General features: G+C 53.9%; 8 protein-coding genes across 8 annotated transcripts; 3 read left to right on the top strand and 5 right to left on the bottom strand.

The window, feature by feature from the left end:
- Positions 1–46: 46 nt before the first annotated feature.
- Positions 47–1,663, bottom strand: GUITHDRAFT_101692 (hypothetical protein; the record flags this gene model as incomplete). The annotated part of the gene is made up of 9 exons (XM_005839446.1): positions 47–121; positions 363–446; positions 567–680; positions 726–776; positions 823–910; positions 1,111–1,194; positions 1,243–1,314; positions 1,365–1,435; positions 1,559–1,663. 9 exons carry the CDS (start codon positions 1,661–1,663, stop codon positions 47–49), a joined length of 744 nt encoding a protein of 247 aa, XP_005839503.1.
- Positions 1,664–2,022: 359 nt separating this feature from the next.
- GUITHDRAFT_101691 (hypothetical protein) lies at positions 2,023–2,669 on the top strand (the record flags this gene model as incomplete). Its single annotated transcript, XM_005839445.1, has 6 exons — positions 2,023–2,139; positions 2,185–2,285; positions 2,336–2,387; positions 2,437–2,506; positions 2,551–2,594; positions 2,652–2,669. 6 exons carry the CDS (start codon positions 2,023–2,025, stop codon positions 2,667–2,669), a joined length of 402 nt encoding a protein of 133 aa, XP_005839502.1.
- A 50-nt stretch (positions 2,670–2,719) lies between these two features.
- Positions 2,720–4,526, bottom strand: GUITHDRAFT_101690 (hypothetical protein; the record flags this gene model as incomplete). The annotated part of the gene is made up of 10 exons (XM_005839444.1): positions 2,720–2,773; positions 3,042–3,072; positions 3,120–3,288; positions 3,347–3,383; positions 3,434–3,556; positions 3,615–3,690; positions 3,739–3,831; positions 3,882–3,958; positions 4,011–4,371; positions 4,429–4,526. 10 exons carry the CDS (start codon positions 4,524–4,526, stop codon positions 2,720–2,722), a joined length of 1,119 nt encoding a protein of 372 aa, XP_005839501.1.
- A 1,346-nt stretch (positions 4,527–5,872) lies between these two features.
- Positions 5,873–8,262, top strand: GUITHDRAFT_101689 (hypothetical protein; the record flags this gene model as incomplete). The annotated part of the gene is made up of 9 exons (XM_005839443.1): positions 5,873–5,930; positions 6,112–6,169; positions 6,213–7,043; positions 7,076–7,409; positions 7,463–7,566; positions 7,655–7,764; positions 7,812–7,924; positions 8,047–8,117; positions 8,169–8,262. 9 exons carry the CDS (start codon positions 5,873–5,875, stop codon positions 8,260–8,262), a joined length of 1,773 nt encoding a protein of 590 aa, XP_005839500.1.
- A 71-nt stretch (positions 8,263–8,333) lies between these two features.
- Positions 8,334–9,366, bottom strand: GUITHDRAFT_133596 (hypothetical protein; the record flags this gene model as incomplete). Its single annotated transcript, XM_005839442.1, has 7 exons — positions 8,334–8,496; positions 8,576–8,662; positions 8,724–8,779; positions 8,843–8,881; positions 8,945–9,033; positions 9,092–9,212; positions 9,274–9,366. The coding sequence occupies 7 exons, from the start codon at positions 9,364–9,366 to the stop codon at positions 8,334–8,336; spliced, it is 648 nt and encodes a 215-aa protein (XP_005839499.1).
- Positions 9,367–9,825: 459 nt separating this feature from the next.
- Positions 9,826–12,509, top strand: GUITHDRAFT_101687 (hypothetical protein; the record flags this gene model as incomplete). Its single annotated transcript, XM_005839441.1, has 5 exons — positions 9,826–11,741; positions 12,100–12,169; positions 12,216–12,260; positions 12,304–12,411; positions 12,459–12,509. The coding sequence occupies 5 exons, from the start codon at positions 9,826–9,828 to the stop codon at positions 12,507–12,509; spliced, it is 2,190 nt and encodes a 729-aa protein (XP_005839498.1).
- A 56-nt stretch (positions 12,510–12,565) lies between these two features.
- Positions 12,566–13,040, bottom strand: GUITHDRAFT_101686 (hypothetical protein; the record flags this gene model as incomplete). The annotated part of the gene is made up of 5 exons (XM_005839440.1): positions 12,566–12,637; positions 12,685–12,774; positions 12,826–12,893; positions 12,952–12,991; positions 13,038–13,040. The coding sequence occupies 5 exons, from the start codon at positions 13,038–13,040 to the stop codon at positions 12,566–12,568; spliced, it is 273 nt and encodes a 90-aa protein (XP_005839497.1).
- A 57-nt stretch (positions 13,041–13,097) lies between these two features.
- On the bottom strand, positions 13,098–14,234 carry GUITHDRAFT_101685 (hypothetical protein; the record flags this gene model as incomplete). Its single annotated transcript, XM_005839439.1, has 6 exons — positions 13,098–13,352; positions 13,399–13,505; positions 13,549–13,681; positions 13,740–13,805; positions 13,871–13,964; positions 14,017–14,234. The coding sequence occupies 6 exons, from the start codon at positions 14,232–14,234 to the stop codon at positions 13,098–13,100; spliced, it is 873 nt and encodes a 290-aa protein (XP_005839496.1).
- Between the last annotated feature and the right edge of the window lie 1,352 nt (positions 14,235–15,586).

Genomic DNA, 15,586 nt, shown 5'->3' with positions numbered 1-15,586 from the left:
TCCTCCCCCTCCATCCCCCTCCTCCCCACCCCAGCCTCTTCCTCCCTCACCCGTGATGTGCGCAGAAGGCATCGATAAGGGCGAGGGAAAGCGACTCGTGGGTGATCTTGTCGCTCCACGTCTGTCTTCCTGTCAGCGAGCGACAGACAAGCTCGAGTCCCTTCCTGCAGGTTCTGAACCCTCGAAGTGACCGACGCTACTCCCTTGCTCTGTTCGATCGTTCGAATGAGGAAAGAAGGAAAGGAGGAGGGAGGCTGAGACGAGGGAGGAAGGGAGGGAGGGAGGGAGGGAGGGAGGGAGGGACGGAGGGACGGAGGAAGGGATGGAGGGAGGGAGGGAGGGAGGGAGGGAGGGCAGGTTACCTGGAGTTTCAACTTGTTAGGGTTCAAAAGAGATCCGAGGGCAGTCAAGTCCACGTTGATCATGAGCGTACCATGATGCAGCGCCTGTATGAGACACAAGACAGCAGCCGTCAACCACCTCCTCCATCGAGCCCGTCGTTATCTCCAATCATAACACCAACTTCACATCTGCGCATCCCCTCTTATCCTGGTATCCTCCTCCACCTTGTACTCCTCCAGGTCCTCGTCCTCGTCCTCGTCCTCGTCCTCCTCGTATCTCATCACCCGAGGTGGCGCAAGCTTGTAAGCGGCTCCCGAAATCTTCAGCCCATCGACTTGCTGCGGTCGCAGGTCAGCAGGAGCAGGGGCGAGTCAAGACCGCACGATGTCGTTCCTCCCTGAGATGGTGGCCGTGAGGCCGAAAGTCTTGAGAGCCTGCGGTCACCTCAGCCGAGCTCGGAGAACGAGACGGCAGCCTGACCTCGATGATGACCTGACTGTTCTTCTTGGAGTCAAAGTTGGTCGTCGAGGAGAGGAATGTGAAGTTTGTGTTTCCCAGGTCCTGATACCTGACACGAACGCCTCAGCACGGCAGACAAGACAACTGGTAGAGAGAGGGAGGAGGGCTGAGACAACTTGGAGGAGATTGGACAAGGGACGGGAGAGACGGGAGAGAGGAAGAGAAAGTTGGTTTGGCAGGAGAGGAGCAGGAGGAGCAGGAGGAGCAGGAGGAGCAGGAGGACAAGCAGGATCAGGAACAAGATCATACACAGTGCCTCCCCCGCTGTAGCGGCGGGTAAGGTGAACTCCTTTGTCGTTCATCTTCTGTATGTTGCACTCCTTCCATGGGTTCCTGCCATGGCGCATGACGCTCCTCCCTCCAGTAGCCCTCCTGCCTCACTGGCATCGTCCTATCACGATCGTCGGCTCGTTGCGCCACAAGAACATCGTGTTGCAGGTCACGTCGCCCGTGCTGTCGACAGGAGCAGTCAGACCCGCCAGCATGCAGGGCAGGCGCGGGACCGGAAGAGCCATTCCTCGGTCGCAAGGTTGAAGAACGGGTCGTGGTCCTCTGAGATGAGAATCCTTAGCTTCTGTGGACAGATCAGTTGATGCCCATGAAGCGGTAGCTGGAGCAGGGAGCAGGGAGCAGGGGGCAGGGAGCAGGGAGCAGGGAGAAGGGAGCAGGGAGCAGGGAGCAGGGAGCAGGGAGTGACCTTGGACGAGAGGCTTCTCCTTGCGCCGAACCCCCTCATTGTTCCCAATGTGTTCGATCCCTTCAATCCGATGGATCCTGCTGTAGCTTTCATGTAGCACAGCATGCTGGGATCCAGTCAGCGGACTACCCAGAGCTCACTCTCTTGCTGTCAGCATGATACCCCTCCTCCCTCCCTCCCTCCCTCCCTCCTCCCTCCCTCCCTCCCTCCTCCCTCCCTCCCTCCGCACTGAAAGGAATGTTCAGCACAGTTTCCATGTCTGATATTGAGTAAAATATTGCCTTCTAGCAGTGGCCGCCATGGCGAAGGCAGGTCGTCTGCTCGTTCTCGCGGCGGGGATGGCGGGGATGGCGAACTTGTCGCTCGTTGCATGCTTCAGCCATGCGCAGCTGCCTTGCATGTCCTCCCCTGTGAGAAGAGCAGAGAGCTGTGCATGCTCGAGGCCTCCGGTGTTGACGTTGAGGATGTCTTCGGCCAAGTCGCTGCCAGTGAAGTCGCCGTCACCTGCCGAGGGGGCGAGGAACGTGATGAGGACGGTGAAGAGATTTCTGTTTCAGTCCTTCCTGGTCATGACAGCGCTGGTACCTCGTCTCCCTCGCCAGCTCCCCTTGCTGACTCCTCTCCAGTTTGTGGGTCTCGGGACTTCGGTAGCGCCATCCATGGCCGACGCAGGATCTTCATACGCACATGAGCGCGTGGTGAGGAGCTCGACGCCATCAGAGAGGAGGTGAGTCAGCATGCAGCTCTCTTGTCCTGCCTGAGGTCTCTGCGACCTAGTGGACAAGCGATCCTTCTCGCTGGAGCTCCTAGCGGGGGGAGCAGTGCGGAGGTGAACGGGACGAGGGTGTTGTTGGGGAGGGTCTCATGCAGGATGGCAGAGAGGAAGCATCATGCTGTCCATGGAGACAAGATCGGCCAAGGACAACCTGACGAAGCTTGTGATCGCTGGTGATGTGAAAGATGGCTAGGAGCGGTCTTGACAGTTCGCGCAGCCTACGTTGCGATTTGGTCCTTCTTCTACTTCACGCATGATGCCGTAAGAAGCAAGACCATCTTTCTCTGCAACGTTTCTCTGACTCATCGCGCGTCACAGGGCGAAGTTAGCGAATGAACTTTGCATGAACTCTGATTTGATGTAACGATAGTAAGGCGAGCCATCAGCTAATGTGCACGTTGAACAAGCTTGCGATAGCGCTCTGTGTTGTTGACGCCAGCCTGCAACAAGTGTGAGGAGGAGGAGGGAAGGGAAGGAATGCAGAGCGACATGCAGGGCTCGGGTGCTGACTCGATCGTTCCCTCTGCAACCACACCAATGCCCTAAAGAAGAGGAGGCAGAGAGACGGGGAGAACGACGAGATGAGAAAAGGTCATGAAGAGGCGATGCGAGGAGGCGAAGGAGGAAGACACGGGGGTGGGGGGGGGAGAGAGAGAGAGAGAGGGTAGGAGCAGTCAGCAACAGCTCTTGCTTGAATCTTGTGAGAACCTGTCTTGGCTCCGCTTCGTGCGATTTCCACCTTGCAGCAAGTGAGCAAAGGTGTTCAAGGCGATGAGACGTGGAGACCTGTTGCCAAGATCCGCGGCTACCTCAGATGACACCAACTTCTTGCGTTTCTCGGATGGCTGATTTTCCGCAGCTTCATCCTTACTCGACTCTCTTGCAACTGCCTCCTCCCCATCCCCTCCAGTCGCTGCAGATTGATGTGGCTCCACCGAAGATACGCTGGCAAGGCCTGCCGAGAACAGTCTCTCGAGTCACCATCCACAGCAGGGCAGGTTGTCGAGAAGCACCGAGGTTCTTGCGAACACGAGAGAGAATGGTTTCATTCTGAAAAACAACAGAGTGAGTACCCCGTCTCCCCAGCAGGCTCGTCCGACCTCCTTGATCTTCGAGCTGATCGCAGCGATCTCAGCTATCCTCCCTTCTCCGCCCTCTCCTTCTTCAGAGGAGAGCAGAAGCTTCAAGATTTCTTTCAACTTGACCAACCTCTCCTCCGCCTCCTGCCATGGAACTTTCAAACGAGGCCATGGCGCCACGACAGACGCTTTCCTCCTTCACTGTTTGTAGCTCAAGTGTGTCAACTTCTGCGACCCATCCTGGCCCAAACTCATCCTCCAGCTCCAGCCGCTTGATCCTGCGCTCTTGCAGCATTACTGGGTACAATCTACCCGACGCCTCATACCAGTTCTCGTACTCGAGGATCTTTGCGAAGGGAGCTTTCTGCCGAACAAGATCGTTGAGCTCCCTTTGCAGGACTCCTATCTCCGCATGCCGTCTGGGGGGATGAGGTAAGGAGCAGTCAGATGTCGACGGGCTCCGGCCCACCTTAAGCGAGCATCGTGCATTTGCTGAGCCATCTTGTCATTCCTTGCAATCTCTGCATCGTGCTTCCTCCTCCATTCCTGAGCACCTCTCAAACCTCCACCAAGAGCATCCTCCTCCCTCCTCCCTCACTTTCACTTCCTCCGGCGTCAGTCGCTTCTCCGGCAGCTTGTACTTCACCGCATTGATCTTTGCCATCCCTGAGTAGATCCTCTCGCTGATGTTCAAATCTTCCGCTCTTGGCGCCACGTCCCGTCCACTCGGCACTTCTCTTGGCTTGACGAGGATCGGCTTGTGCCGCTCTAAGCATGCAGTGAACACATGCCTGCCATCCCTTACTATCTTCAGCTGCACATGAGAGCCTTCCGGTCCCATCAGCTGCTGCTCCACCTCGCGCTGGTCCATGCATCTCACATCCTTCTTGTCTACAGTCAGCAATTCATCTCCTTCTCTCAACATCCCGCAAGACTCTGCCGCTCCTCCCTTGACGAAGCTGCAACGGATTGATCACAGGCCCTACCAGAATGGAGCACGCGAGGTCATGTCAAACCTGGTCAGGATGAAGCATGAGCTCTTGGAGTCCTGCCTCTGAACCTGTGCTCCAATACCAATATATTCGGCAGTGCTCTCCATATTCGTATTCACCATGCGAACTCAATGCATGGCGCGATCGCTTTCGCAGATCTTACCCCTCGTGTTCCATGCGGTAACAAAGGGAATGCAGTTTTGCTCTCACCTCCCTCCTCGTACCCAGCCTCGTCACTCCCTTGACTTCCTCCTCCCTCCTCCCTCCTCCCTCCTCCCTCCTCCCTCTTCTCTTCTCTTCTTCTCTCTTCTCTTCTCTTCTCTTCTCTTCTCTTCTCTTCTCTCTGTCAGTCTACTCTCTCCATGCCATTGCTTCCCTCCTTTGTCGCCTGCGTTATCGCAATGTCACCATTGCTAGTTGTTATACCCGGTGTCCATTAATCAAGGCGCTGCGGGCCCCGGGCAGACCGGGTGCCGCAGAGACTTGAGAAATCAGAGATCTTTAAAAATGTTTGTAGATTGACTGAAATTATGTCCCGGACACCTGACGTGGTAAAAGATAAAAATACCATTGTAAAATACTGTACCATGTAAAATACATTTTCATCTCAATGGTTTTATTTTGATTGTACTCTGTCGTAGATAAAAACAAATTAAAGGACACAACAATAATTTTACAAATGGACCTTCAAGACAGCCAGAAAAGACAAGGGTAGGGGTAGTCCATGGCATTGGTTCATAGGTAGGGTGTAAATGGACGATTTACCAGAAAAATAGGGGTACTTGAATGAGAAAGAGTGGGTGATGGTATCATATAGTGAGTAGGTGGGGTAGTACAGAGATTTTTGAGGTGGGGTATCTTTTTTTTGTTTATATGGTATTGGTCGGCCCCGATCTCCCGTGCTACCCCTACCCTTCACTTAATGACCCCCACCACGTCTGACGCAACAACCCACCCCCCAACCTCAATCTTCGAAGTTGTACTTCAACAAGAACCGTTCCCTTTCGCTTCTGAACGATCAAAGTACCCGTATCATATAGTATAGATAATATCCCCGAATACAAAGGGTAGGGTATTACGAGTACGGGTTATTTCTCATACCACGGGTAGTATGTGAACTACCCTACCTATCCAAATAAAAACATAACCCCTCATTGTGCTACCCCTACCCTGTGGCCACCTGCGAGGAAGCCGCCATGCAGGGGCAATGTAGCGGGGAGGGGAGGGGAGAAGAGTAGGAGGTTCGAGTTAGCGACTGAACGAGGATCCAAAAGAAGAGCAACAGAGTCTATAGTGACATACTCTCTTACCCTCACCTTGAAGAACGTCTGGCATGTTCCCTCTCTCCTAGGTCGATTGAGCACTTCGGAAGGGACTCATTCTGCGAAAGAGCCATGGAGCTTAGGCCGTGTGAAGCATTCTTGAGTCATTTATCTGTTCGTGTTAGTCTTGTTCTACACTGTTTACCATGCACAACCATCCAACCGTACGCATCTTGAATGCTTCAGATAGATCCTTGCAATGTGGTTTGCCATCGGCCTCCATTTCTAGATTGTAGACCAGCAGGCCACGATCTCAATGGCTCGTTGCAGCTCATCTCTGTTCGATGTACAACAACATAACTTTACTATTCGATCAACATCCCGTTGTTCGTTTTGCTTCTCAGTGTGTCGACATGATTCTCCGACTGATTCTTGTCGCGTTCAGGTCCCGAGCCCAGTGCCGAGCGAGAAACGTCACAAGAGGAGCATAAGGATGCTCAAGGGTCTGCTCGTCGTTGCCTCTGTCTTGGCGTCATGCAGTGCCAGCCATGTCCCCCCTCTTGCGCAGGCGTCGTCCGGGTATCTGAAGCTGAGGAGCAACCTCAGCGGCAAGAACACGAGGATGACCTCGCCGAAGCTTCATCGACTTCCTTCGCTCGAGAAGGACGTGTACACGGCCCAGATCAACGAAGAGGAGCAGCTTGTGTGCATGAGACTTCGAGGCGGCACCGGATGTGCGCTGGAGAACAACCTCTCCATCAACTTCAAGGATTCTGACTCCTTCTCGCCCGCCCGCGGCGCCGTGCACACTAAGTTCATCTGCACCATCGGGCCCATCACGCAGTCTGTGGAAATGATCAGCAAGCTGATCGAGTCAGGAATGAACGTCGCGCGTATGAACTTCTCTCACGGCGATCACGCGTATCACGCGCAGACGATCGCCAACATCAGAGAGTCGCTCAAGAAGAGCAAGAGGATGTGCGCGATCATGCTGGACACCAAGGGCCCTGAGATCAGGACGGGGATGATCAAGGATGGCAAGGAGATCATGCTCGAAATCGGGCAGGAGTTCACCCTCTACAACGATTGGGACAAACCTGGCGACCAGAACGGTGTGGGTCAGAGCTACGCGAACCTGGCAGAATCTGTCGAGATTGGTGGCGTCATCCTCATCGACGACGGTTTGATCGCCCTGACCGTGATGGAGAAGGACGGGGGTAACGTCAAGTGCAAGGTGATGAACAACGGTCTCCTCGGCTCAAAGAAGGGCGTCAACCTTCCCGGCTGCAAGATCACGCTCCCAGCCTTGACTGAGAAGGACAAGGGAGACTTGAAGTTCGGCTGCGAGCAGGGGATCGATTTGTCGCCGCTTCCTTCGTGCGCAAGGCGGAGGATGTCATTTCGATCAGGAACTTCTTGAATGAGAACGGGGGGGAGAGAATCAAGATCATCTCTAAGATTGAGAACCAGGAGGGTCTGCAGAACTTCGACGAGATCCTGGCGGTCACCGACGCCATCATGGTGGCGCGTGGAGACCTTGGAGTCGAAATCCCAGGAGAGAAGGTCGCCCTGGCGCAGAAGATGATGATCTCCAAGTGCAACATTCAGGGGAAGCCGGTCGTCACTGCCACTCAGATGCTTGACAGCATGATCTACAACCCCCGCCCCACCCGCGCTGAGACTTCCGACGTTGCCAACGCCGTGTTTGATGGGACTGACTGTGTGATGCTCTCGGGTGAGACGGTGAGACTGCGAATTGCTGTTCCCTCCTCCCATCATCCTGATGGCTCCTGCAGGCCAAGGGCAAGTATCCTTTGCAGGCGATCGAGATGATGGTCAAGATCTGCAGAGAGGCGGAGAAAGTTGTCGATCACACACAGACCTTTGCTGCTCTGAGACAGTGAGATTTTTCATGCTCCTCCCTTTCTTATCCTCGTCCTCCTTCTTGTCCAAACCTTTGTTCACCGCCAGGTTGACGCGATTGACAGGTATGCCAAGACTCTTGGACCTGATGAGATTAACGAAGCCATCGCTTCCTCTGCCGTTAAGACTGCCTTCGATCTCCGTGCATCTCTTGTGCTGTGCCTCACAGAGACAGGTAACAAACAAGATCAACTCGAAATTCTTTGCCTGACGTTTTCTCAGGTCGAACGGCTCGACTAGTCTGCAAATACAAACCTATGGCGCCAGTTCTCTGCGCAACATCCGACGAGCAGGTCGCCAGACAGTGCCTTGTGCTCCGAGGATGCTACCCAATGGTAGGAATCTCTCTTCACTTGACTTCCTCTTCCCTAGCCTCTTTGCATTTCTTGGTGTACAACTTGGATTTCTCGTTCTCTTCTTCTCAAACACTATCATTTGTTCTCTCACGCTGCTTCAGGTCGTGGGCTCCATGGTTGGATCTGCTTCTCTCATCGCTCGCTGCCTCGCGACCGCCAAAGTGAACGGCCTGTGAGAGAAGCAGGCGGCGCCTGTGCGGAGAAAGGCTGAGTCCTTTTACAGGTGCAAGGTTGGCGACGTTTGCGTTGTCATCAGCGGCATGAAGGAGGGGATCAGTGGAGGAACGAACGTGTTGCGAGTGCTCAAGATCGAGTGAGCTCGTCGACTTTTCCCGTTTTTCCTTCTTGTAGCATTAAACGCATTCAATGTCTGCGGGTCAATTTGCTGTCACAGGCTTTGCAGCCTCGTGACCATCAGTATCATGAACAAAAACGTCAACGTAGCGCTGACGGAAACACGAGAGCCGCCCGAGCAGATATCGTAGAGGCCGTTCTTGTCGGCCGAGATGAACGGGGAACCGTCCTGCTTGACCCCGCAGTACTTGCTGTACCTGACATTGAACCGAATCACCATCCAAGAATCAGAGACAACTGACTGAGCCCAGCAACAGGCTCGAAGGTTTGACCTACCAGGAGCTGTAACATTCCATCCTCCTGATGAAGAGGTCCATCATGCACATGTACTGGCCTCCTGCGTTCTTCCACGTGAGAGCGTTGCTGCCAGGATGTCAACATCAGTCGCAGACGACATTAACTCGGTTGACGTTGGATCACTCACTGGAAGTTGCAGATGGAAACCCAACAGTTGCCGCATCTTTGCACGGCCAGGAAAGACTGTGGGAGGTGAAGGAGGATCAGGTGAAGCATGAGATGTCTTGCAGGCAGATCATCTCGGACCTTGTAGTCACAATCTGTGTTCACTTGGCTTGTACGTAGCTGCGACATAGCGTGCTGGTTATGGCAGAGCGAGAGGAAGGAGAGGCGAGAGAGGGGGCTCACATCGAAGGCCCTTCTCAGCTCGTTTGAGCACAGCGGAAGCGTCTTTGTGGTGTCGTTTTGATTTCCCAACCAAGGAAAGGTGCTATTCTCTTCATGCTCAAGTCAAATAGTTTCGACAACAAAGTTGGTCAGCTTAAATCGGCCTACCTGTCCATGGGTCTGAATAGTAGCAGGCTCCCTGCACAGCCACTTTTCCTGGAAGCTCTGCTCCTGTGTTCGCATCTCTATCCATGCATCCGTTCGGGACCGCATGATCATAGCAAATGGGCTATCATGGCACAAACGTTAGTTGACAGTCGGAAAGATTAACGGCGGTACTGCTCACTTACCCACTGCCCTGACACAAAGATGCCTCCTCCTCCTCCTCCTCCTCCTCCTCCTCCCAGCAGCGTCAAGCAGGTCAGAAGCAGACGGATGCGCATGGTTTCTCCATTTTCGCGCCGGGCGATCAAACTTGAAACCGGTGAAAAAAAAGGTCAACCGTGAATACGGGTAAACTGACGGGTAAAAGTAAAGGTCAGAGGTCTGGTCAGAGGTGGGATGTGGTCTGACGGTATGAGGGTCAGGGCACGTGCCCTCATTCAATGGCATCGGGGAGCGAAAAGAATGGGGGAAGGGAAGGAGGCGGGACGGAGAGAGGGAGGAGAAGGGCAAGAAAGGCTGCAAGGAGACGGGAGGAAGAAGGAGGAGGGACGAGGCAGGTAGACATGTGTAGCTGAATACATCGAAGGGGAAGAACCAAGGGGAGGGGGTTGAGAAGAGGGTGAAAATAAAGAGAGACTTATTTTATGATGACTGGGAGGTTGTGGAATGTGGTTCATTTCTCCTTGAATTGTCTGTTTGTTATTGTTTGCACCCAGTCTAACGCACTTTTCAGAACCATGAAGGAGAAGACACACCTGAAGGCCAACCGGCCGAGGATGCCGGCGTTGGTGAAACGAGAAATGAACAACGAGGAGGGAGAGGACGAGGACACGAGCAGAATGAACTACAAGGGATTTGATAAGGCAAAGTTGCAGTCTTCGAGGAAAGCTGCGAGGAAAGAGAAGAGGATGGCGAAGAAACAGAATAAACAGCAGCACCAGCAAACGCATGCTGCTGAAGTTCAGAAACTCCGCAGACTGAAGGAGGAGAACGAGCGCCTTCGAAAGCAGCTGCTGAATCAGAGTCAAGGAAACAAGCAGCAGCAGCAACAACAACAACAGCAACAACAGCAGAAGCAGAACCAGAACAAGAACAAGAACAAGAACAAGAACAAGAACAAGAACAAGAACAAGTACAAGAAGCGCGATCGAGATACTGGAGATGAACAGGAAAGCGAACAGCCGAGAGCTAAGGCAGCGAAGCTCGACAAGAAGATGCCGCCAGGAGAAGAATCTGCTGACGAGACGGCAGAAGCATCCGATACAAACTCACACGATGAGACGGGAGAACAGACGGCAAGTCGATCAGGGCAGGGGGAGCAGGCGGCACCAGAGGCCGTCTCCAAGTACATCCCCCCACACCTCCGCAAGCAAACCACCGATGAACCTGACGCAAAGCTCAAGTCAGCAGTGAAGAGCTGTCTCAACAAGGTCTCAGAGCTTAACATCTCCTCCATCACAGACGAGATGGAGAGAATCTACAACAGCCACCCACGTGTGAATGTGGATAAACATATGGCCAACATCATTGTGGAGCTCGCCGGGGAAGGGTCAGGCCGCATCATCGGTCAGTTTGCCGCTCTCTATGCGGTCCTGGTAGCTGCACTGCATGCGAGCATAGGATCAAGCGTGGGAGCAAGATTCATCGACAGGATAATCCGAGAGATTGATGCTTGCATCGCGGACAACAACAACCTAGTCGGAACCAACCTCACCCTCCTCTTTGGCCATCTCTACGTCTTCAAGATCATCTCCTGCTCCCTCGTCTACGATCTGGTCAGGGTACTGCTTGCTCGGGTCGAGGAGAACAACCTCGAGCTCCTCCTCAGCCTCTTGCGCGTCACTGGGAGCCACCTCAGGACCGACGACCCCGCGGCGCTGCGTGACATCATTCAGAGCGTTAGGAGCAAGGTCTCCGAGAGCGGAGGAGCGACGAACTTACCTCCCCGCGCGAGGTTCCTCCTCGACTTCATCTACGACCTGCAGAACAACAAGCACAAGAGAGGCTCGGGAGCTGCCGCAGTTGCGGAGGAGGAGGTGGGACGGCTGAAGAAATGGCTCCGAACGTTCACTTCCTCTCGCGCCTCAGGCCTCGGGAACGTACAACAGCTCCGTCCTGCCTGGGAGGACATCGTGAAAGGGAGACTACGAGGCCCCTGGTGGGAGCAGGGCGTGCGCTTAGAGCCGATCCTCATGACGAAACTGTCGTCCTCAACGTCAGGGCAAGGTGGGAAGGCGGAAGGAAAGGAGGAGGAGGCGTTCTCCAAGACCAAGGAGAAGCTGCTGAAGCTCGCGTCCTCACAGCAGATGGGCAGCGACCTGCGCAAGTCGATCTTCATCATCATGATGGAGGCCGAGGACTTCATGGACGCTTGCGAGAAGCTACTCAGGCTGGGGCTGAAGGAGGTGCAGGCGCGAGAGATCGTGAGGGTAGCCTTCCACTGCTGCGGGCAGGAGCAGGGGTGGAATCCTTTCTACGCGCTCCTCCTCTCCCAGCTCTGCAAGATCGACAAGCACCATCAGTTCACCCTCCGCCTCTGCTTCTGGGACGCCTTCAAGGAGATGGATGGATGGATGGAGGACGGGAAGGGGAAGAACAAGATCGGCAACCTGGGCAAGCTGCTAGCACACACTTGGAGCAGCTCAGCGCTCAGGTCTTCCATCAGCTCAGCCTTCCTCTCGTCTCAGTCACACTTGCGATCCTTGGCTGCCCTTTGCCCAGCTCTTTCCCCCTACCCCTCCTCCCTTGTTTCACTCCCTTCTCCTTCTCTTCCCCTCCCCGCTCTTCGATCTCCTTCTTAATCTTGCTGTTTGCAGCCTTTCATTGCTGAAACCCATCGAGATCGAGCGAATGGGGACTGGAGGACATCTCTGCTTGCAGGCATTCTCCCGTTCCTTCACCTCCTCCTCTCCCCTTCCCCTCCACTTCTCACTCCAGTGTCTCTCCCCTCCTCTCCCCTCCTCCTCCCCCCCATGTCGCCTCACAATCTTCTTGCCTTAGGTCGCTTTCAGAGCTCTTCTTGCCGAGAGCAGCCCGAAGACCCTCAAGGGGCTAGTCGAGAAGATAGCAAGTGACGACAAGGTCTTGACCTCGGCTCTGCCGCCCGCCATGTCACACCTGTGGGCAGGAGATGAAGGAGCTGCGTGCAGGCATCCTCTGGTTCTTCTTCCAGGTGACGGCCGGGCCCTTGTGACTCGCTGCTGACGCTACGGAAGTTCATGGGGGCGAAACGAGAGGACAAGGCTCGCGGCTTCGCTGCGTCCAAGGACCTTCCTGATGAGCTGCTCGTAACCAAGGAGGTGGACAAGAAGTCTGTCTTGCGGGTACGTTGCCCCTCCTCCTCTGACCTGCCCTTGACCAAACTCCTCAGGCCCGTGTGCAAGATATGGTCGGTTTGCTGCAGCGATCGGGGGCTCGTTAGCATGTACAAGTTAATGTTTCATATTCTCAGCTGATGTACAGTGATCTCTAAGTGGCTCAGTAGCGAAAGCTCTTCCTCCACTCCTGCTTGTACAAGATCTCTCCTTCCGTCAGATCGTAGAATGCCTCCTGCTCGCACTCAACATCACAAGATGGCAGCAGTGTGCTGGACCAACCTGTGTCAGACTTTTCCCGTGAACAAGACGGAAAGTCAGATGTCTCTGCTGATTGTCAGATGCCGCTGCTTCTCTTGGCTTGCTTCCATCCTAGACCGAGAGATGTCAGGTCGTCAGGGTATCTTGATCTTCATCTCTGACCCTGTCTTCTCCTTCGCTCGCGCCATTCGCACCCGCGGCGGCCTCCACTCCGCCCTCGTCAGGATTGTCTGCAAAGGAGGACAGGACTGACTTTCAACAAGAATTGCTCACAGTGAGAGATTCTACCTTCATTCATCGCTGATGCGTTGTCGTCGTCATCATTTGACTGTGTCAAACGTCAAATTCCTGCGGGTCCACGGAATAAACATCACCATGTCGTCTAGATTGACGTGAGGCCCGCGCAACGCAGCACCTTCACCTGCATGAAAAGCTCACATGACTCTCTGGGGATACAAGGGATCAGAGTTGCCTTGCTCGATCCCCAGCCTCCTTGAGACTTGCTTCTTTGCCTCCCATTCCTCTTCAATCTCTTCCAAACTGAGAGAGTCCGGGAAGCTCAACCGTCGAACTCTCTTTGGATGAATTTCTTCCGGTAGCAGGACGGCCTGAGTCGCTGCTTTCTTCAAGATCCCGTGCTTTGCTGCGTCGTGTCCAGCGCTGAATTCGACCGACTGAACGCTCTCGGTCTAGAGAGACACGTCGGCAACTTTCTCCATCAAGAGAATATCTCACCTTCATTTTCGCATGGAGAGCAGAAGCAAGGTACTGCTCGAAGTTGATGGAGGCGCTACTGCGAGGAGCGTCTGCGTCCTCGTTCCACAGTCCCGAGGACTTGAAAACTACAGGAACATCGGTTCGAGCATCAGATCATTCATGTTTCACCTTGAACGGCTGTCAGCTTCGCCATCTCTCTAATCTCCTTCTCCGTGTGCTTTCCCTTGGAGAACAAGTTCTTCTGGCTGAGAGGCAGTTTCTCTCCTTGTCTTCGTATCAGTCGGGCTTGAAACTTTTGCAGCTAATTCCATCAGATCAGAACTCAACAGGGCACGACCTTCTTGAGACAAACAACCTACCTGAAGAAAATCGAGAGATGCGAGCGGTGCTGAAACAGCTTCAAACTGTGCTCTCAAGTACTTTGCCTGCGGAGATCGCTCAAGACCGGACACTTCACTTTAAGATGAAGTTCCTGCTCTTCAGGAAGCACCCGTAGTTCTCCCGAGGGCATCTGGCCCTTGTCTTCTACCTCATTCAGACCTGCTTCTGAGCGCCACTCTGCAGGGGATCCGTCGCATTGCGACCTGCCAGAAGCAACTTGAGGAGGTTGGTAACAAAGAGTGCGGGCCATCTCACGCTTGCTGCTCAAGATCTCTATGTTGTCCTGCACTGCCCGAGCCTCCCTGTCCGTTTGCTTCGTGTGGTTGAACTTGAATCGAGCTGTTTTTGATCCCTAGCACATCAGGAGCCCCATCGACGTCAGACTTGAGATTGTTTTGCGAGCTCGCGTTGGATTTCACTGACTGTTTTGATGAGCTCCGGAAGAGGGAATGCTTCCCTATCACCCCGCCCATGGTTTGCCGCCAGGATGCTCGGGATCGAGGATAATGAACTAAGTGTCTAATCTACAACGCTGAATGATCGAGATGTTGGACTACACTGAGCACGTCTCCGAACTAGCAGGTCTTGGTGGGGTAGACTCGAATCGTCCTAAGTTATCCGCAAGGCACCGTCATATCAAATGCGGCTGTTACACCTCTCGCCCATCAAAGCGACACCTGTCAGTGCAGTAACCAAGATCTCCTGTCCTCGCACTCGATTGGCCGGATGATCACTATCCTCTCGCCCCGCCTCTTCCTCCCCTAGCAGCTTTGCGCTCCATTAAAACCATTCTTCTCCATCGATAGTAACCGTCTGAACCCGCCTCATGAGATTTTTCTCTCCCAAATCAAACTTGCCTCTTGATTTTTCAGAATTGTTTATTATTATTTGAACATTTGGAGGGAGCTGTTATGCCCCTTTTGAAATTTAGTAGGGCCTCTACTTTACTCGCTGTCACTCTGGTCTATTGCTGACACCCCACCCTACATTTCACCGGCAATCTGAGGGTCTTGATAAGATAGGGGCGCTATAATAGAGGGCCAGGGTCGGGATTACAGTGGGGAACAGTAGGGGGTAGGGGTAGTGAAATCAGTTTTCCAATCGGCCTTGTGGGGAGTTGAGTAAAATATTTTATCAAGGTTGGGCCGGAACTTCCGCTGCATTGACTGGCAGTTACAACCGTTTCAAGGGAGTGAACCGTTACGCTTCAGGTCGCCTGTTACACACTTCGGCCTTGTATGCAGTAACCTCACCACACTGATGGCCACTCTGCACGCGAAGGGACATTGCAGTACCTCAGCACCCCCTTCTTCTACTGTCTTTAGACCCCACCCCTGGTTCACCCACCCCGGAATGACCCCACTGCATCGGACACTCATGTAGACCGCATGTCCTGCGGCACATTTATGTTCACTTCCACTACCCCGACTACCCCCTCTGGCCACGGCACCCGACTCGGCGACTCGGTGACCCACGGCGGGGATCGGACCAAGGGAGGACAGTGAAGCCTATGAATTTCCTTGACAGCCATTAGACTCAAATGCAGCAGCCGCATGCTACGGGCTGCTCCCAATCAAGTTCACCGTAATAATCGACTACCCCACCCCATCAATATTAATTATGGCCCACCCCACCCCCTCTCTTACCACACATTATGACATGTGGGGATTACGTGACCCCTCTAATCACACCCCTGCTCCCAGCTACTACCCCACCCCACTGAACTACGTCCGTTGCTACTACCCCTGTCAATTTATTATTTTTCCTGTTGATGTGAGGGTACTGCTGCTGGACATCCCCCGTCATTTCAGCTTTTCAATCTCTT

This window comes from Guillardia theta (assembly GCF_000315625.1).
Source record: "Guillardia theta CCMP2712 unplaced genomic scaffold GUITHscaffold_8, whole genome shotgun sequence".
In the NCBI taxonomy this organism is placed as follows: Eukaryota; class Cryptophyceae; order Pyrenomonadales; family Geminigeraceae; genus Guillardia; species Guillardia theta.
The sequence above is the reverse complement of the archived record's forward strand: the minus strand, read 5'-3'. Positions and strand labels throughout refer to the sequence as shown.